General features: G+C 43.8%; 2 protein-coding genes across 9 annotated transcripts; one reads left to right on the forward strand and one right to left on the reverse strand.

The window, feature by feature from the left end:
* Nucleotides 1-68: 68 nt before the first annotated feature.
* On the forward strand, nucleotides 69-5415 carry rnf41l (ring finger protein 41, like). Of its 3 annotated transcripts, none has more exons than XM_085473767.1 (7): nucleotides 69-235; nucleotides 1426-1653; nucleotides 1756-1962; nucleotides 2123-2262; nucleotides 2971-3133; nucleotides 3219-3339; nucleotides 4658-5415. In XM_085473767.1, the coding sequence occupies exons 3-7, from the start codon at nucleotides 1757-1759 to the stop codon at nucleotides 5060-5062; spliced, it is 1035 nt and encodes a 344-aa protein (XP_085329893.1). In that variant the 5' UTR covers nucleotides 69-235; nucleotides 1426-1653; nucleotide 1756; the 3' UTR covers nucleotides 5063-5415. The 3 variants fall into 3 exon arrangements, with proteins under 3 accessions (XP_085329893.1, XP_085329894.1, XP_085329895.1); XM_085473768.1 differs by having other exon boundaries at nucleotides 1459-1653; XM_085473769.1 differs by having other exon boundaries at nucleotides 69-221; nucleotides 1459-1653.
* A 386-nt stretch (nucleotides 5416-5801) lies between these two features.
* virma (vir like m6A methyltransferase associated) lies at nucleotides 5802-20436 on the reverse strand. 6 transcript variants are annotated; one of them, XM_085473766.1, is made up of 27 exons: nucleotides 20353-20436; nucleotides 19799-19911; nucleotides 17853-17939; nucleotides 16867-16915; nucleotides 16615-16777; nucleotides 16355-16474; nucleotides 15336-15557; nucleotides 14056-14786; nucleotides 13723-13860; nucleotides 13406-13632; nucleotides 12782-13309; nucleotides 12522-12676; nucleotides 11226-11308; nucleotides 10912-11005; nucleotides 10394-10782; nucleotides 10150-10305; nucleotides 9827-10062; nucleotides 9483-9732; nucleotides 9180-9397; nucleotides 8911-9043; nucleotides 8054-8194; nucleotides 7804-7958; nucleotides 7492-7588; nucleotides 7154-7320; nucleotides 6711-7060; nucleotides 6356-6502; nucleotides 5802-6196 (listed from the first exon to the last, which is right to left on the reverse strand). In XM_085473766.1, the coding sequence occupies exons 1-27, from the start codon at nucleotides 20413-20415 to the stop codon at nucleotides 5985-5987; spliced, it is 5424 nt and encodes a 1807-aa protein (XP_085329892.1). In that variant the 5' UTR covers nucleotides 20416-20436; the 3' UTR covers nucleotides 5802-5984. The 6 variants fall into 6 exon arrangements, with proteins under 6 accessions (XP_085329892.1, XP_085329890.1, XP_085329891.1 ...); XM_085473764.1 differs by having other exon boundaries at nucleotides 5802-6244; XM_085473765.1 differs by having other exon boundaries at nucleotides 15306-15557.
* Nucleotides 20437-20860: the final 424 nt, after the last annotated feature.

A 20860-nucleotide genomic window follows, 5' to 3' on the forward strand; every position in this document is an offset into this window, starting at 1 on the left:
CGAACCAATACAAATGGGCGTGGTTAAAACGAAAGGGTACGTTTGGTTCTTCTGTCCCTACAGTTTAGCCGTCGCATTCAATGTAGTTTATATCCCGCTTGAATTTCAGCAACCGGTCGATCGATAACTTGTGAATCGAGCTCACCTACTACTCACTTCATCCCTTCATTAAATCACAGTGAAAGCGTGAAAGGAGGAATATTTGGGAAATCTAAATATTGGTATAACCGTTTAAGTAAGCTGCTAATCGTAATATTTTGTTTCACTAGCACAGCTACCACAGTAAACTCGCCTCACATGTTTTTTGCAAGGCTAAGGCAAACGTGTCAACTTTTCGAAATTTACCGCAAATTACTCAATTTGAGGGTACCTGAAAGTAATACTTATATAGTAGTTGTATTAAGTTATTTTCGCTAATACTTAATTATATTGACATTTAATAATATTAATTATTAATACTGATATTAAATGATAATACTGACAGGACATTTATTAAGGGGGGGAAAAAACTATCCAAACCTCCAAACCTTTCTGCATAATTCAAGTGAGGTTGAGCTTCAGGGTAAGAACGGATGGCTGGACATTCTCCTTCAGGATTTTCTGGTAGACAGTAGAATTTATGGTCCCATCAATTACAGCAAATCATCCAGGTCCTAAAGCAGCAAAGCAGCCCCAGACCATTACACTATCACCACCTTGTTTAACTGTTGATATGATGCTTTTTTAATTAAGTGTTTTATGCAGTTTAGTTTTATGCAGTTAGTTTTATGCAGAGGTAACCAGACTCAACCCTTCCAGAAAGTTAAATTTTTGTCTTGAGGATCATCAAGATTGATGTAAAATGACTTTATTTACACTGGCATCCCGAAGATCTTTGTCTAACATTAAAATTAGTTTGATGATCTGAAAGATTTAAGTGTGAAGATATACAAAAAACTAAGAAACCAGGAAGGGGGGAATACTTTTTCAGAGGACTGTATGCATAAGAGAGCTTTACTTGGTACGGGGTCATTTTGAATTACTGTTTGTGTGATTGTAAGTCTTACTGAGAGGATATAAAGAGAACAGGATGATGAGTCCAGGCATTTGGTGTGCTCTTTGATTTTTGTGATCATGCGTTCTTGTGCCATCTGATATTGAGTCTGTAATCCAATCATGGAGGGAGAGAGTGTAATCCATCTTAATCCCACATTCAGAGAGAGAGGGAGAGGGAGAGAGGGAGAAACCTAGGATAGGGTGGGTCATTAAGAGAGAGAAAAACAGCTGAAGGACAGCAGTAATCTCTGAATGCTTCACAACAGCAACACAGGTTTTTAATAGCTAGACAACAACACTGCTGCAGAACTTGTCTGCTTTAGACTCGGTGTTCAGTGTTTTACTGTAATTCGGCCTGTCTCTCTCATCTGATCTGGTCCCGTCTGACAGCTGCCTTCCTGTGTCCTGAACCCTTGTTGTCAGGGTTACCTCTCCACGGAGACGCACTCTCAAAGGTAGGGGAGGGCTTCAAAGGAGAGGAGACCCTCACCTTTATGGTGTTAAGAGTGAGGATGTGGCAGAGATAGGACGGCAGGTTGCCTGTGGAGGAAAGAGTGGAGTCAAAACCTGCAGAAAGAAGGAAGTAGGAGTTGGTTGAAGTGAAAGTTGACATCTGAGGTAAGATAAAAAGAAAAGAAACAAATGAGGAAACAAGACTGCTTCCTGCTTTACCCGTGTGTTGTTTAATCTGTTTAACTTTTTTTTTTCTTTTTTTATTAGGATGGGCTATGATCTGGAGAGGTTTGTAGGTTACGTGAATGAGGGTCTACTGTGCTGTGTATGTCGAGATGTGCTGGAGCGCCCCCTCCAGGCACCCTGTGAACATGCTTACTGCAGCTCCTGCATCAGCACCTGGCTGGTCCATCACCACTCCTGTCCTGAGGACAGACTGCCACTGGATGTGGGTAGCCTCAAACCACTGTATAGGTCAGTCTCCGTCTCCTGCAGTTGTGCTCCTTGCTTCACTTCCTCGTAATCATGCACTCTTAAGTTTTGCAGATAAGTTTTCATGCAAGTCAGTAGCGTTATAACAGTATGCTGCTTTTCTCACTCTAAGAGTTTCTGTCTGTGTTGGTTTGATTTGCAGGTACATGCGTAATGATCTGAACCGTCTGCAGATCCGCTGTGTGAATGCAGCACAGGGGTGTGAGGTGGTCTGCTCCCTGGAGAGCCTCCACTCACACGAGGACGAGTGTGAATTTGCCTTCATATCCTGCGCTAACACAGGTACATGACAACATCACACCGGACAAAACACTATTCATGCAGTGTGTTTTTATAAGTCTTTATGACAGTAAAAGTCAAACTGCAATCCTCATGGATGTGTATGTTACAACTGTAATGTGACACGTCTGTGGGGGTGAACAACAGGTGGGCCCTGTTGTTGTCTTGGCTACCCCAGGAACAGGTGCACTTTTAGGACTGAAAGCTCCCACAAGCCTCACACAGAGAGCACTGTGTGAGAGTCGGCTTTCATTCATTCTTTAATGAGTGATTTTTAGGTCTGTTTGAAACATGTACATGCAAGTGTGCGCTTTTGTGCTCACCATGTGTCTGTGACCCGTGTTTGGCAGGTGGAGAGTACATATGTTACCACTGTGGTAGGTTGAATCACATGCGGTGTGTGTGCATGCGGTGTGCAGTTTAAGTCACTAAAATCACCTGAAATTTCTGCTGTTGTGTGACTGCAGTGATCTGTGACTACATTGTAGATTTAATAACTCTACTTTAGATACACAAAGTGTTTACAAAGTACATTTTTGGTGGTGTTAGTAGATTATCTCCTCTTTGTACACACAGATGATTTTTATGGAAAAATTCGTGCCTGCAAATAAATTTCATCTTTGTGGAGATGCTTTAGAAGCCTGTCTTATACACTGATAACGTGGTGGCTCCATGCGAGGCCTTTGCACCCTTGTGACTTTTCCCTCTCAGGCTGTCCCGTGCAGGTCGAGAGGCGGGGCTTGGAGGCTCACCTGTCAGAATGTAGCTTTCGCAGCAGGGAGTGTCCTAATGGTTGCGGCCACACGCTGCTCTCCATTGACCAGACACAACATAACTGTGTAGCGGAGCTGCGCACTGAGGTGGAGATGCTCAGGTAAGCTCTTCTGTGCTCTCTTCTAAGCCTGAACTCAGAGGTAACACCACCATCATGACTTGGTCTCATTAAATGTCAACTGTAGGGTGGAGATGCTGTGCAAGGTGGAAGAGGTGAGACGAGAGATGGAGTCTCGGCTGGACTCGCAGAGGAGACACATGGTGCAGAAAGAGTCTCAGCTGAAGAACGAGGTGGAGGAGCTCAAGGTAAAATGTCCTGTTACCACATAAATGCAACAGAAGATAGTACTAAAGCACAGATTTGTGACCATGGGATACATTTACTATGAAAGTACAATGCAGTGTTTTGCAAATCATTTAAAAAATGCTGAAAGTTTAAAGGCAAAATGCTTTTAGAAGTCTGAACTGTGTGAATGTCATCTTAGCATTCAGACTTTTTTGCTCGGGTGCCATATTTTTTAAAAACAGTGAGAACTGTTTTTTTCACTGTCCTTTTGAAATAAGCAAGGCCTGAAAATTATATCTGATTCCTCACACTGCAGGACACCTTCTCAGGCCCATAAATGGTGGCAGTTTACAGATCTTTTTTAAGTCCATAAAATCACAATAAAAAAAAAAGAAAAGAAAGTACACTTATCGGTCATTTAAAAAATAATCTGGTTCGTAGCAGGTTCTAAAATTAATAAATACAACCTCAGGTGAACCACACAGCTAAATGACATATCACATAACAAAACTAAGCCAGAATGCAGAAGCAGTGTATGTACAGTTTTACTGGATACAAAGGATTTAAGAGGGAATTGAAGCCACGTGCCGATAATCAAATGCACTTAACTGGCATGACAATCTCTAAAGAAGCAGGCAGTTTGCTGTTTTGGAGCATTAAGATGTGTGTTAAGACAATGCCAATGAGGCTTAACATCAGTAATGATATTAACAATCTGGGAAAGGTTATACGGTCATTTCCAAACTGTTTGATTATACAGCAAGGAAGATTATTTACAAGCAGAAAACACTCAAGACAGTTGCCAGTTTTCCCAGGAGTGGATATCCCAGTGTCAGACTGTGCAGTGCTGAGAGAAACTGTAAAAAAAAACAAAAAAAAACAAACTACCTCCAGACTCTACATGCCACAACTTATTAAAAGTTGAAGTTCATGACAGCACAATTAAGTATGGCGTGTTTGGAAGGGTTGCAGGAGAAAGCATCTTCTCTTTAAAAAGAACATGGCAGCACAGCTTAAGTTTGCAAAGATGCATTTGAACAAAGAGTTCTGGGACAATGTTGTCTGGACAGATGAGGTGAATATTTGGAAGTCAAACACAATCAAAACAAACACGTCACACCAACTGAGAAGCACGGTGGTGGTGGGGTGATGATTTGGGCTGGATTTGTATTCACTGGAATACACCATGTAATCATTGAGTTAACCGTGAACTCCTCTGTATACCAAATTGTTCTAGAGTCAAATGCGAGGACATCTGTCCAGGAGCTAAAGCCTGGCTGAAATTGGCATCACACATAAAACTACTCTATTGCTTCACGTCATATCCTGTCTGTGCAGGGTCAGCTATCCCGTGTGATGTGTGACATGCGTGCACTGCTAGGTGCAGAGCGTTTGAGGAGACAAGAGCTGGCAGAGGCAGAGCTGGAGAAAAGAGAACTGCTACAGGTCCTCAGAGACCTGCAGCCCACCAGGAGCCAGAATCCCACTGAACAGGCAGCCAGGGACCAGCATCAGGGAGAGGTGCAGACATCAGGCTGGGAACTCCACACCGAGCCAACCAGACATCAACAGAGAGAGGCTTCTTCACATGCCTCCAGTCTGTCACTGCATTCAGCCCAGGCTTCACATGCATCAGGCCCACCCCCATCACCACAGCTGGGTGAGGTAGGGCGCAAGGGTGGGACCCGGAGTCTGACCTTGGACTGCATTAAAAAGAAGAGCAGGGAGGTGACAGTGATCTGAAAAAGCTGCAATATATGAAATCTTTATTTTTGTATTATTTAGCAACAAAATTAGGGTTTGGGTAAAACATGTTACAAAAGAAAGGTTTTGCTACGCTGTGTTTTTAATGCTTAAAGATCAGCTCTTTGTGTGTTGGATTTTTGAACCACCTGACGTCATTTTAAGTGTATCGTCAGTGAGCTTCAAGAAGTTGGAATCCCCAAACGTATATATTTTTTTTTACACCTGAGGTTAACCACATAACGATTCAGCGTGAGTTTTTGTGAAATGTAAAAAAATAGACAAGTTTAAAAAAATATATGTTGAATTCATTTTTTCAATGGGAGAGAACGTTCAATAAAAACGGAATTTTCAAAAAATATGAATTTTCTGGCAATTATTTCATGGTTTCGACTTTTAAGGGTTAACGGTCACATATTCCACCTGTTTAAGATATATTAATGTTAGTCCCACATGACCACATAGTTCAAGTTTCCATAATATCCCATAATACCAACCGTGTCTGTATACCACTGGTTTTGTGCTCCTTTTCGAACAGTTTCAGGGTTTGCGAATGAGATCAGCCTTAGAAATAAAAAAAATCACCACCAACAACAAAAAAACGGGAAAAATGCAGCAGCTGCAGCCGTTGCAAACACAGTGATAGACAGCACAAGAGGGATCGCATTTTTAAACATTTTATCTGAGAACCACAGACGATTTATTTATTTGACATTCCCTTAAAACACACACAAAGGCCTCATTTTGCTATCACTTTTATTTTCTGAATACAGCTAATAATAACAAAACTGAAAACATCAACACAGTCTGTACATTATTTGTGACAACATCATACCACCACGTTTCCATGGAGACAGCATATATAATATCCTGATTGGCCCTTCTGTTGCCGTGAGAGGCTGCAGTCATTGTCCAGGAGGATTTACCTGGTGAAGGAGCGAACATGTCTGCCCCTCCCACCTCCGCTCCCTCCTCCACTGCTGAACTTGCTCCCCTGAGATCCTCTTCCCCCTCCACCGCCTCCACCGACGCCTCCCCCGGCACCACCGCCACCTCCTCCGCCGCTAATCCACGACAGGCCAGTACCTCCTCTGCCGCGTGGAGCTCGATCCCGAAGAGCCAGCCGATACGCACCTGAAGTGTGGAACGAGTGAATCAAACTTTTTTTTCCCCCTATAACACCTTTAATACAGGTCAAAGCGATAAAAAAGTAAAACAAATGCAATAAAACAGAACATAAAAGACTGAAAAAGAGAGCGGTATAAAATGTAAAACTGTGTGTGTGGTCCTTACTTGCAGGGGATTGCCGAGAAGGCAGTGGCCCTCGAGTGAAGTTGCTCTGTCCTCCGCGGGGTTCACTGTAGGTCCCTCTGTGAGTAACAGCTGGAACCTGACCGCTCCACGATGACCCTCGGCCTCCTTCTCTCCGAGTGTAGTTTCCTACAGAACGGGGGAAAAAAGGGGGGGATTTGTCACCCTCTGCTGGACAATTGATGTATTTTAGTTGCAGTTTGTGCAGGGCTAAACGAAACACAGTATTTCCCAGGATAATGACCAGGATTCCCTGCTGTGTGCTGCATGTAATGATGAGGCAACTATGACAATGTCCTGGCAACTATGAGACTCGTGCGTATCTGATAGTACATACCTGACAGCAGTACACCTTTAGGCTGTGGTGGAGTGAAAAAGCGAGTCTGGCTGTGGAAAGTAGCTCTGCCTCTGTTACCAGTGAACAGCCCTCTGGTGGGAGGTTTGGGGGCGCTTTTTGGAGGTCGTTTAGGAGGCAGAAGCCCTAGAGGGGTCGTAATGTCTTTAAACTCCGCTGCAACAAAGTCATCCACGTGCATGCTGGGAGGACGGGAAGTATTCTGTTTGCGCAGGCGGAAGATATCATGCGGTCGGGAGACATTCTGCCCAAACCCTCCTCGACCTCCTCGGCCACGAGGAGCAGCCATGATGTGAGCTCTCTTTGCAGGCTCGACGTAGTCAGACTTCCCACTGCAGAGACAAACACAAGATGACACCATGAAACTGATCTTAAACTAGATTCTGTGCGAATAAAAATATATAGAAATCACAATGACGCTGTACCTAGACGTAATGAACGTCTCATGCTTGTGTTTGCCCAGCCGGAAGCCTTTCGTAGGTTTTGTGTGACCCGGAGAGGACGGCTCAGACAAGAAGGAGCGCTCCAGCTCCGCCTTCAGGTCCAGTTCTGGACAACACTCCTGAGCCAGACCCACCAGATCCACCTTCACCTGCCACACAGACAAAAAGGTAATCATACATATTATATAGAAAACATAAACAGACCACAGACCATTCTTGGAAATGCACGCACACACACACACACACACACACACACACACACACACACACACACACACACACACACACACACACACACACACACACACACACACTCTTACCATATCAAGGTCTGTTTCAATGTCATCAGTCTGGAACGGAGAGAACCACAGAGCCTTCAGCTGCTCATCCAGAGCTTCAGACAGAATGAAAACCGTCCTACAGACAATAAAGGCCCAGGGCAATGATCAGTTTACCGTTCCCATTAATTTTTCACATGGCTCATGTGTAAGTGGTTGTTGTTATGAATATCTGATTCAATCAATCTGTCACCGCAAACTGCGATCCTCCCTCGCTCCAGCTGTATAAGCTTCACAACTCGAAGTGATGAGGAGAAAATGATTCAGTATTAATACGTCACGCGGAGGACCAACCTGTGATTAAACTGGGCCCCGAGTGTTTCTGGTGCTGGCAGAGTGGGCTCGGTGTCAGCTGCAGGAGGCGTGTCTGTGGCCGCCTGCAACGTCTGCCTCAGAGCAATCACGTTCTCCAACATGGTCTCCAGGGAATCGTCATCTTTACATAGTTTCTAAAGACATAGACAAAAGCATTGAAAGTTTGAGGTCAAGGCAGCCCGGACCTTTATTTTGATAAACACAATGTACTTGTGTGCATCTTTCATACCGCTATCTGTTTTTCCAAAGCAGGTATTGGATGTGACTCTGACTCCTCCCACTGGAGCAGAGCTTTCATTTCAGAGCCCGACAGCAACCGTGGAGGAACAAAAGCAGGATCCTCGCTCGAGCCGTGACCCTCTTCAGCACACTGGATTAAAACGAGGACAGGTACAGAATGAAGAGCAAATATGATTGGAGATAAGCTGGAAAAAGCTTGAGAAAAGAAGCGATTATCAGAAGGACAAGACAAAATATGCAATGAAAAAGCCTTTCCTTTATGCAGAGCCAGTCATTTCTGTGAGGTGATGCATTATTAATAGAGCTTTTTAAAGGCGGCTGCAGAAGGAAACTCTTAGAAAAGGAAAACTAAATTACTAGCATGAACACATAAGGACAAGGAGGAATGCTTTCAAAGAAGCGACGTCCTTGCTGTAGTCTCTTTTGTAGTCTCTTTTGTAGTCTCTTTTGTAGTCTTTTGTCCAAATATTTTTCACAGAAGTAACACTTACTTTAAAAAAAATGATGCTGCTTACACTTCTGATTAAACACCAACCGACTCTGATCGGCTCCTCTTTATGACTCCGTCTCTAAAGAGGATTGTTTGTTTGCTTTTATTGTTTAGGGCTCCTCCAGACTAATCATTTAGCTGTACGTATTCCTTCAGTGCTTCATTTGTTTTTTTGAAAAACTGCTCTGTTCTCAAACAGATTACCTTTAATTTAATGCTGAGCCTTTCTTCTGTTTTTATTGTCAAATATACAGTTTTATTTATTATGTTGTGATTTGTGTTTGCTGTATTGCTTTGTTCTCTGTTAGTTTAAAGGGACAGATCCTGATTTTAATGATCATCTAAGCAGTACTTACCATTGGTTCTGTGTGGAGGATCTGCCTGAGAAAGTCGAGCAGAGATGAGAGCAGATCTGCTGAGTCTTTGTTGAAGGACAACACCAGCCTCTTCAGCAGCGAGCACAGCCCAGCGCCATGTTTCTTCAGAGCACTGAAACAGAGATAATCAGAGGTAATCAAGGTCTCCTTTAACTAAGACAAAGGCACAGTGTGCCGTAGCAACATGGCAGGGTGGTATTGGTGGGGAAGCAGTTACGCCAAATAAACAAGAAAAGGTTCTTGTTTACACTTTGAGGTGGTAGAGTCCGTAGTCGTGCTCTGTGAGGAATGTCAAAGTCCTGATGCAGGTGAGGAGGAGGGGCACGCTGCTCTCTGCGTTCCCCAAAACCTCCAACAGAGAACTGCACACCGATGACATCATCTCTCGTCCCGGAAGTGCATTGGCCAGCTGCTCAGCCTCTGACACACAGCTTTCACCAGGTGGAGACACCACGAGAGAAATGTCCTGGTGAAGACAGTTTTACAGTTTTTAGTATTTTTCCATTAAAAGATTTTTTTTCTTTTTTAAATTTGTGTACTTCCAGCTTTACCTGGTCACACAGTGACTGTAATATTGTCCCCACTAGTACACTGCACTGCTGCTGATGTATGGAGTGATCCGTTGGAGGAACCAACAGAGACAACAACAAGGGGAACAGGTCGGCCAGCTGTTCATCTCCAGAAACTGACCCGGACAGCAGATGCAGTGTTGCACTCTTACAGGCTCTCTGAGACACCAGAGTATCCATCAAAGAAAGGAGCCGCAGGACCTGGGCCCAGGAGACGCTTTTTCCCTCTGCCCTGCAAGTAACAGGTTACAGACATTTGAAATATGATTTACAGGAAAAAACACAGACGCTATGTTGATGTGTGAGTTTGTGCATCCTTCACTCACGGCTGCAGCTCCTCCAGCAGGAGCTCCAGCAGGGTCTTCATGATGTGTGTTGCAGTGGGTGAAGACAAGTCTGCCAGCTGAACGCACACTCTCCTGAGTATGGCCAGGAGAGGAGGGCAGGTGGTGGTGCACACACATTTGAATGCCTCGGAAAACACTTTCCACTGTGCGCGAATGTGCATGCTCCACAGCTTCCTTGTGTTTAAGGCTACAGCCACATCTTGGACTGATGTCACCTGTGGAGCCAAAGGCCTTCTAATATTAATGTGTGTATGAAGACAAGAATATCAGAGCAGGTTAAAGCGCAGGATAGAGAGAGTTACCTGAGTGCTATGCATTGGCAGTGGAAGAGGCAGAAGCTCAGACAGCAGTGTCAGACCAGAGAAAAGGCCTTCAGAAGCTTTGAGAAGTGAGCTCAAAACCTCCTTTAGCATCAGAGACCACGTGTTGCTGGCCAGAGTCTCTTCTGTATGGGTCACCTGTAGCATGACACAAACATGGTGTCTCTTAAAAATCTCAACTGAAGCCCCATTTAGTATCAAAACTGTTATCTGATGCCGCACACACCTCCTCATTAACACCCTGCGTAAAGGTGAGCAGGACGTCAACAATGAGCACTTGCACTCTGGTCTCCTCCCCATCAAGACGCCCAGAAGCAGGAATGGAGCACACTATCATGTGAAGCGTCACCAACACGCTGGCCACGCGAGTGTCCCTGAACTGGAAAGCTCCGCCGCGCAGCAGCTCGGTGAGCATGGTGCGAAGCAACCGCAGCGTGCTGATACATATACTGAGGATCATGCAGCGCTGCGGCGTCGGACCCATGTGCCCGTGCACGCGCCACGGCTGCAGTAACACGCTGCATAGCTTCTGCAGGACACGCACACACGTATCGAGACCCTCCCCAGAGAAAAGCTGGACTCCTGCAAGGCTCCACTTCAGATCCCTCTGCTGACCTGTGGAGTGGAGAAGGAGCTGCTGAAAAACCATCTAATCTAATCTCAACATAAAGTGAAAACTATAAAAAAGCAAACAGAATAAAAACAAAGTCATATTTGGGGTCAAAGTTTGGTTGGGGTCCTTACCTTCTACAGCAGGAGGTGGGCAGGCGATGTGACAGAGGACCCTCAGAGCAGTGACCAGCCCGGTTCCCTCAGCAGTTAACACATTTTCTACATTCTGGAGTCAAAAGAAAACCATGTTCAGGATGACAAACCGCTTTGAAAAATACATCACAGAGCACTTCAGTGAAGAGTTGTTAACTTTTTTTATCCCCCTGGATTTTTCTGTGGATTTCAGAGATGTGAGTCAGCTTACCAGCTGGTGTAGATGCTTATAAGCCAAAAAACATTTCATTTACTTTACCTTGCAGAGTGTTTAATGAGTGAGAGCTCTGTACCTGTTTGATATAGTCGATAAGGGTGGGAATGCTGCCAATCTCAAAGCGAAGCTTCTCCACTGGCTCCAACCATTTACTGAGCTCTAAAGAAACGCACACACAAAGACACTCAAACAATTAAAACTGTCTTATATAGAATGCAGAATGCGATGATTTGCAAAGCAAATCTCATAAACGCACATTTTATTCTCCTCCCGAGGGCTTATGTGAGGGTAGAAACCAATGAGCTTGATTTCATTTTGGAGAAAATCAGATCAAGATCACAAAAAATGTAAACAATATACTAAGGCTTGGGGGACATCGTTGAGACATGTTTACTGTGTAACATCCCCTCTTTTAACAGCAGTCCATAATCTTGAAACTGATGAGCCCAGCCGTTGTCCGAGTCGTGTTTGACATAAGATTTTAGCAGCTCAACAGCACCGAGTTTTCTGTGCGGCGTTTTAGGTTTCATGATGCTACAAATGTTCTAATTTGGTGAGAAGTCTGGACTGGAGAGAGGACCGTTCAGCACCAAGACTCTGCTCCTATGAAGCCATGCTGCTGTAACAGATGCAGCAAACAGTTTGGCATCGTCTTGCTGAAAAATGAAAGGCACTCCCTGAAAAAGAAATCATCTGGGTGGGAGCATGCATGCATGGTACCTTTCCTGATGTGTAAGCTGACATACCATAAGAGATGGAAGCGAGTACTGAGCACTGACAACAAGCTAGATGATCTCTTCAGTCTGGAGAACATGGTGTCCGTGTTTTCCACTTTACCTCTGTACATTTTAAACAAACTTTGGCCCAGAGGAGACAGCAGTGTTTCTGGATCATGTTCACAAAGGGCTTCTTCACTGCATGACAGAGCTTTAACCTGCATGGTGAAATGTGTTTACATTTCTGGAAGCCTTCATGAGCCCATGAAGTGATTTCAATGACAGAATCGTGCCTGTTTTTAATGCAGTGCCACCTGAGATCAGCGGCAGCGATACTGATTTTCTTGCGCTCAGATATTTCTCCAGATTCTTGGAATCATTTAAAGATGAGACAGTCAAATTCTTTACAATTTACATGTTTTTGCAGACCAATTCTTACTTCTAAGAAACTCAGCCTGTCTAAGATGCGTTTTTTATACCCACTCATGTTACTGACCTGTTGCCAGGTAACCTAATTAGCTGCAAAATGTTCCTACAGCTGTTTCTCTTACTTTTCCAGTCTTTTGTTTCCCTCTCCCATTTTTTTTTAAACATGCAGCATCCCAAATATATTTGAGCTGGCACTTAAATATAGTTGTGACATTGATGAGAATTACCCTGTAACTTGGCATTGGTGTCATCAGCCTTGGCTATAGAGAGCAGCGGAGCGGCATATTGTTCCATCATCCGCAGCTCATTAGAATTCTGCACCACCAGTAAGACCAGCATGCAGGCGTAGTTATATGTCACCGCTTTGCGAGCCTTCCCCTCACTAACAGAGGAAGAGAGACAAAAAAACATGAATTTATACTGAAGTCAAATCAGAGAACAAGAAAAAAGGTTGGGGAGAAGAAATGGTAGGGAATAACAAGTGTACCCCTGTCCGTCCTTGCTGTGGTGCTGGAGCAGCGTGACCAGACAGGAAAGGTTGTTATCCAGGCTGAAAACATGAGCTACGGCGCTGCGTCCAGTCTGCGTAAAGGTCATCAGGTAAAGCGCATGGAGCGTGCCCAGTATATCTGGATTGTCACCTTCATCTAGGCCTGCACCACCGTCTCCTCCTGTAGCCACATGGCTCATGAGTTCTGACACGCCTTGCAGAGCATGCAGGGCCTGTATCAGCCACACGCCAAAGCCCTCTTCACCGCACCCTGGCCCAATCAGACCCGCTTCTCCCCCAGTACACATGCTCTCCTCTGCCTCGGACTCTGCCATCGACGCCAGGAGGCGCAACAGCAGGTTGGTGGGTGTGGGCTGGGCGAGAAGGAAGAGCAGACCCGACTGGGTGAGCGACAGGAAGCGCAGAAGCTCTCTGACAGCTTGAGTGACCCCAAGATGGCCGGCTGCAGCAGCTGCTGACAACACCACCGTTGTGCTCTCCAGAAAATGACATGCATGCATATACCTGAAAGAGGTCCAGGGCAAAAATACACATGTATTAATGTGTCTAAATTATATTTAAATTTATGCTACACTGTGATGCTTATGTCTTAGTATGTACCTATACAGTGATGGGTAGGGGTTGTCCCTCTCCTGTGGCCCTGTAATTCTAGCAGTAGTGGGGAAGGCTTTCCCAGGAGGTTGCACCATGCAATGAGGGGCTGTTTCTAGCAGGTGATGTAGCTCTTCCAAAGCACCTGCCAACCTATCGAGCTCTGCCTCACTCAGAGCGGTGGAGCTTAGCGAAGGCTCCTCTTCCATAGGGCTCTCTGCATCATCCATCTCCTCCTGAGGATGATGGCCAGGCAGGATTACCACAAAAACATTCTCAGCCACTGAAACATATATGAAAGTGTGGGTGTGAATGGGTGTTGTTACCTGTTGTGGTTCACTCAATGCAGCTGCTGCATGCTGTAGGTCAACCAGCACCTCATACATGTGGCTTTTCTGTAATATAGCATTTCCAGCTGTTATGACCCTCACCGTTTCCTCATGCAGGAACAGCTGGACCAGACGCTGTGAAGCAGGATAAAGTATAGATGGTCAGACTTGATCAGTCAGAGGAATTATTTCAGACACAATCATCTTAATTTAGATGTGCATAATTTAAAGCTGGTTTAATATTCAATTTATTCTCTAGAAACCAACAAGAACATCTGTATATGATGGAAATAAAAGTAGATGAATGATGATTGGATATTTCTTGCTAACCTGGTAGCCACTCTTCTCTGAATTTCCTGCATGTAGGAAGGCCTCCACCCCTGCAGGAGCGCTGATCAGAGCATCCAAAGCTCTTAGGATACTCAGCTTCAGTGTGGAGGAGACGTGGTCTGTATGGAGCAGCTCCAGCAGCACATTCAGAACCCCTTCATGCAGCAGCATCGTGAGACCCTGAGGACACTCTGCCAGGTATGAAGCTAGCTTAGCACCAGCCTTCAGCTGTCTGAGGTTAAGGGCAATGGGCTGTTTGAGAGCAACCTCCATACTGAGAGCTTGGAGAGTCCACTGGACTAAAACTCTAACAGAGTCCTCTATCTCTCCCTCTCCCCTTTTAACTAAATAAGCCAACCCTTTGGCCAGAAGTCCAGGAGCCTCTTCCAGAGCACTGACCCATCGTGCATCTCTGTCATCACCAATACTAGCTAAGAGTTCTTTCAGCTGAGCCACAGCCTCAGCTTCCTCTCCTCCTGCTGGTCCTTCTGCTCCACCTGCCTCCTTGGGCTCCTCCACAGTGGCCTTCTCAAACTGTATATCAAAGCGAGTTTTGTATGGAGGCGTGAAGTAGAGCAAGGGTCGGAGTTCTCGTTCATATGGGTCGTACTGGACCGGTGGAACAGATGCAAGATCCTCAGGAGTGTAGTCCATGTCAAAGTTCTGCAACTTGAAGCTGCCGTTATCCAGATCGTCCTCATCGCTGGAAATCTGTTCATAGCCATCATTATCTATAAGAAGGTGGAAAGGTTGTTTAGGAGGGAGTTTATTCACTGTAAAAGCATTATAAAAATGCATCATCTGTTTCATAATAATGTATATAAAACCGAGTGAGAATAAGGAGGCCAGCGGAAACTATATAGTCCCTCTCATACAGAGCTGCATACACTCACAAACCTGGCACCACCTGGCAGCATCACTCACAACATGCAGGGTTAGTTTTGCATGCATGACAGAAACTCAGCGACGGCTGTGAGGACGTGTCAGGAAGACATCCACATGTCGGCTTATGAAGTCTAACCATAAGCCTTCAGAGCTGCCCTCAGGGGTGTTCTGAGAGTTTGCACCACCCAGCAGTTCGAGATGGATGCAGCATGCCAGAGCACACACTCTCTCACTCTCAGTCCCAAATGGACCCTGCTCCCGTGGACCCGAGATATCTGGCAACCACGAGCAGAGTTGATTTTCTAGAGGAGAAGCGTCCATTTGGGTTTGCAGACAATCCTACTCTTGCATAAGAACTCCCCTACCTTCCTCCATCTCCTCTTCCTCGTCCTCACCCTCATCCTCCTCCTCCTCTTCTTCATCCTCCTCCTCCGGCGCACTCCCCTCAGTCCGTGTATCTTCTTCCTCCTCCTGCTCCTCCTCTTCCTCCTCCTCCTCGGCCTCTTCTTCTTGTTCAGCATCCGAGTACGTCTCGTCAGCGGGCAGCGATCTTTCAGGCGACACGTTCTCCAGGTAGTCGTCACGGCCCTCGGTCGGCTCTTCCTTGGCCACGCCCACTGTAGATTTTACAACAACACACACGGCACACAAACATACAGAGTACAACCCATTTAATAACAAGAACTCATTAATAAATGATACTGTATCATTCTTATTGAGAATGTGTTACATTTCTTCTGCATAGCTATCTCCCCACTCTTACACTAACCAACAAATCTTATCACCCCATTGTTAAAGAGTCTGCACTGGCTTCCGGTTAAACTTGGGTATACGTTTAAAGTCTTGGTTCTTACTTTAACAGCCTTATGAGGTGAGGCCCCCACTTATACTGTCTATCCACCCCATTTTTCTAAGCAGGATCCTCAGGTCCGCAGATAGAGGTCTTCTAGTGATTCCATGTACCTTTCTGAAAACTACGGGGGATTCATAACCTCAGTGTCAAAACTGGAACAGCTTACAAATCTCTCTCCGCACCCTTGACTCTCTGGCCTTCTTTGAAAAACAGGTTAAAACCTATCTACTAAGAAGTTTGGTTTTGACATTGTTTATTTATTTATTTATTTTTCACCTCTCTAAAACACTTTGGTTCTGGTCTTACAAGGAGCTATATAAATAATTTACCTACTTACAATTTATCTTAGCGGGAGGAAGAACTGAGCGTAACTCTAAACAGAATGAGTTTTATATGACCTTATGTTTTCATATTTTTACATCATTTTTTAGTATGTGGAGAATTTTTCTATATAAAGAAACACTTTATTATTATTACTAATTACTGTCTCAGCAGCTAAAGCAATAGCCAAATACGTTTTTTAAAAGTGGCTGAAATAGTGAGATATATTATAGTTCATACCCGTCATTTGAACCTGCTCCTCATCATCATCATCCGGGGGTGGAGGACCAGGTGGGGTGCGAGGCCCTCTGGGTGCTGGTCTTGGTGGGCTGCCATTGTACTGGTCATCTTTTTCCCACTCTTAAAAGCACAATTTAAAGTAGGAAAATGTGGGAGAAGAAGAGATTTACAGGTTTGCAATCACTATTTTTTTCCTAGTCTTGGGGAGGTTTCTGCCCAATGAATGAATGTATTTCTCGTGACGGTCAGTTTTAAATCACCTTGTTTAAGGATCCTCTTGAGCCCGCTGGGCTGTTGAGGGGGTGGTGGTGGAGGGGGAGGAGGTGAGTCTTGGTCGTGTCCATGCGGCCGCTCCGCTGTCCCGTACACCGCAACAGTCAGAGTTGTGTACCAGCCACGCAACACTAGGCCATCTGTATTCACCTGCATGAACAAATCCATTTAATTATCCACGAATCAGCAGGGTGGGAAGAAGAATGAAAAAACCTACTCGTCCATGAATGACCATTTACCTTTCCGCTGGGTCTGAACACAATGGACTTGTTTTCATCATATTCCAAACTGAGGGCAGAAAGCAAGACAGAGCAGGTTAAAGCGAGAGTGCTGATATGAACCAGTGCTAAACTAACATATGTTTGTTCCTCATGAGTCTCTGTGTTTATTTTCAGCACGTGAGTTTAAACTAGCATATAATTGCTGTGTAGCTATGTCTAAAACACACATACACCCGCACCGTGCTCTATATCGCACTCTGCCCTTACTTGCTTACTACTTCTAATAAAAGGCATTTACCTTTTTATGTGACAGGTCACATGACATGATGACCTCTTCTAAAATTATAATTATCTGGTTCAACTGGTCACAACATACTGACATATATGGTAGTTATTCCAAGCAGATACAGTAGTTTGAGGGTTTTACAAGTCAAACAGGTCTTAATCAGGCTTCATGTTAGATTGATTTCTTATCTAAGAAATGTTGTTCATAAATATTACATTCACATCTATTAAAAATTTGTAAGATACTATGAAAGCAATCACACTGGTTTGAAAAATCTCCTCCCAAACTTCCCAGTAGGGATAATAAGTCGGGTGTGTTATGTTTGCACAGTTTTTTTGTTCTTTTTTAATAACGCTGACACAATGGCCACCTTTAAGTACAGGCTTACGCTCTGGTGCTACTGCATACACCTGTGTCATTATGAGGTTAGAACAAAAATACTTGACTCAAACATTCCACCAATCACCTATTTCACTGAGACCTTGACATTTTTTCTGCTGCAGTGTGGGCACGGTTTCTGGAGAGACCAGTTGACCAAGCATAAGAACAAAGACACCTGAATATGGGAGCGTGCGTGAGAACAGGTCTCAGATGCTACCGTGACTGGTTCTACAGGTGAGACAGACTTTTTGAGATTGAACCAGGAAATGGAGAGGTAGAGAACGAGAAACGGTTTAAAAAACAAAACAGGAGAGGGGAGAGTGAAAATAATTCTCACCTGCCCAGTCTGTGGAAGGTGGGGCTGTTGGGTTTGGTAACATTATTGAAGAACAGCTCCAACTGGAAGGCATGAGGAGAAGTCTCTCTGGAAACAAAAAAAAAGAATCAGGACTCGAGTATCCAGAGGACCTTATAACTCTGAGTGACCCATCAACGATACGATGTGCGATTTGATATTAAACACTCAGTTGTAGCTACATTTGTAGGTACACAAATAGAATTTAATGCCTTTAATTCAACAAAAAACGGATCATAGTAGCTATGATAAAAGTAGCTTTTATGGCAGAACTTTGAACCAGATGTTACTTATACATCATGAGTTTCATGGATTTCCAGAAAATAAATGCACTTTATCATAATATCAATACTACCACAATGCATACCAATGCTAGAGGACTGTGCATTCTTGAGTCTGTTCATTGAGCTAAATTACATCACTCAGCAGGTTTGGGGGAAATTGAGACCTGTTCAACAATGGAGCTCAGGTGTCAAATGCACACACTTCTTTATTCACAGCTTCTCCATTTCCCCCAGACACACACATTTATCTCAGGTATCCATAGCAAAAAACCAAACAAAAAAAACAGCGACCCCAAGACATCTCTAAAGGCAATATAGCAATAACACCGAAGGTTTTTTGCAACTCAAAACCAATTCAACGTTCGCTTTTCTTATATAATTCTGATTTCTAGTATTGGGACAAAGATGACACCATTGAGTATTGCCTCTTTTCCACTAGCACCTACTTGACTTTACCCAGTTTTCAGGGGTTTCCATTAAGTGGTAGTACCAGGTGCATTTTAGTACTTGGCCAGGGTACCAAACGACTTGAGTCGAGCTAAAAATCTGACACTAACAGACTGCATGTCATTGATTGGCCAGAGAATGATATCACTGGATGAGTCAGACGCCTTCAAAAGACTCAAACATGCCATTTTTAAAACTCAGCAACGATGGAAATGCAAACAAACCAACGCTGTGATCCAACAACGAAGTTCAGATATTTTTGTGCTAAAGGTAGCCAGAACACTGTTGTGTTTGTGGCAAGTACAAATGATATCAATCAACTTTCGGGCCACATTGCTATAACGGGCAATAAATGGCACTTTTCTATCCTAAACAGGAATTTATGCTTCAGCTGAAAACATACGCCATGACCTGACAGTTTTTGAATTTATTGGTGACAGAATAACAATTGTCACTTCAGCATGAGAAAAAATAACCATAGATATAAAGACTCAAAAATGTCAGCAAATTCCTGGAGGGAGATTACCAAAACTATCGGAATGGACTTAAGGGAAGGTATAAAGAAGTGGAACAACTACAGGGACAAAAGGTCCCACAAAAGGCTTTAAAAAACAAAACAAAGTCACATCATTTCATTTGTTTCTATCAGCTGGCAACACATATAAAACACCGGGACATCACTACAAGGTAATTAATATGTAATGCACCAGCGCAAGCGTCAATGCCAGCATTGACATCAGCCGTTTATGTAGAGTGTTGTAAACTTTACAAAGATTCCCCATAGAAGTCTGAATCAGACTTGGCTCATGACTCAAAGTGCTTTAGCCTATGGCTTTAAGCACTTTCTCACTATCATGCACAAATCAATGGATTCATCTGAGGCAATCTGTGTTCTGAAATGAAACCTTATCAGTTCTATGCAGAAGTTAAAGGTTTCTCTGCACAATTCTGAGGTAAAATGGTCCATTGAGTCATGTAAAGCTCAGGTTGTGGTTTTGCTTTAGTAGAAGACTACATTGAGGAGGACGGTAGCCACACTGAAATGGTGTTTGCCTTTTAAAGGTACAGTCTCAAAATTAGTAAAAAGACAACAGTGCAATATACATGCTGGCAACGCTATTAGAATTCGTTTGGCCTGACTGGGTGTAGCCAGTAAGATGCATGAGTGTGTTTTCAAGCAGGGATGGTGAATCTTACCCAAACGCTCTGCTGTCAGGTAGGTTACTATGAGCTTTGATCCCTGGAGGAATGACCCGCACCTCTGTGATCAGCACCCCGCAAGGAAACCGCACCACGTCTATGTTGGTTAACTGAAACAAAGGAGACATGATTGCTGATACAAACAATGATGAAATGTTTCATTTATAACCTACGCCTTCCGCATTAGTCACTTTTACTCCCGCTTCGAGGTAAACATGCTCCCTGACACTTTAAAGTTAGCATTAGCCACCTGGCTAACCACCAATCAAACTGTGCAAAGACACAAAAGACGGCAACTCTTTGAGCTACTAATGTATAAGGATTAAATTCACATCAAACAAACGCGTTATGTATAAACGGGCAGCTGTGCAGTAATCGCTGCTTAAAACCAGGATAATGACATCACATAGCTGCTAAGGTTAGCTAACGGCGTTAGCCTGGAAGTTAAGCATCCTTCCTCAAAACTCCTGAACGCGCTTGAAACTAACTTTTAATGCAGGTAGTCATGGAGTAAACATAAAAGCGTGTGTTTAAGTGTTAAACAACACTACCTCTGCACTCTGATGCTTAAACGTATCCAGAAAAAGAAGCTCCGTTGAAGGGTCCCCCGCCATCGCTCCACTGCTATCGGCCGGGCCAGGGGTAAACTTCCGGATTAAAGTCAATACTTCCGGAGCAAGCACCCCCCCTACAAAAACAAAACAAAATAAATAAAATAAATAAATTATTATTATTAGTAGTAGTAGTAGTAGTAGTAGTAGTAATAGTTGTTGTTGGTATGAGAAATTTAGTTGGAAAATTCATATTTGCTTCGATTTAGATTTAGGAGAGAAAAAAGTTGAAAAGTGTTCTGAGGGATATTTCTTTCTTTTGTAAGACATTTTATTTTGTATTTAAAAAAGTTTAAATCAGTTAATCATATCAGAAAATCAGAATTTAATAACTTTATGATTTAATAACATGATAGCTCCACTTGGTCTGTAGTAGTATTTTTTAAACTGATTTCACGGATTTTTCTTTCTGTATTTCAGCAAAAAATTAGATTTTTTTTCTCACACT

Source organism: Copadichromis virginalis, linkage group LG11, assembly GCF_057382275.1.
Source record: "Copadichromis virginalis isolate Kocher_CV1m ecotype Utaka linkage group LG11, C_Virginalis_male_GT1.1, whole genome shotgun sequence".
In the NCBI taxonomy this organism is placed as follows: Eukaryota; Metazoa; Chordata; class Actinopteri; order Cichliformes; family Cichlidae; genus Copadichromis; species Copadichromis virginalis.

Bases quoted from the DNA above. Each gene is read 5' to 3' on its own strand.
- rnf41l (XM_085473767.1), top strand. From the start codon at position 1,757: ATGGGCTATGATCTGGAGAGGTTTGTAGGTTACGTGAATGAGGGTCTA. The intron at 2,263-2,970 runs GTACATGACAAC...TTTCCCTCTCAG, and splicing joins CATATCCTGCGCTAACACAG to GCTGTCCCGTGCAGGTCGAG. The intron at 3,340-4,657 runs GTAAAATGTCCT...CTGTCTGTGCAG, and splicing joins ACGAGGTGGAGGAGCTCAAG to GGTCAGCTATCCCGTGTGAT.
- virma (XM_085473761.1), bottom strand. From the start codon at position 20,415: ATGGCGGGGGACCCTTCAACGGAGCTTCTTTTTCTGGATACGTTTAAG. The intron at 17,940-19,798 runs GTAAGATTCACC...TTTTGTTTCCAG, and splicing joins CCTGACAGCAGAGCGTTTGG to AGAGACTTCTCCTCATGCCT. The intron at 16,778-16,866 runs GTAAATGGTCAT...TTGTTCATGCAG, and splicing joins TGTTCAGACCCAGCGGAAAG to GTGAATACAGATGGCCTAGT.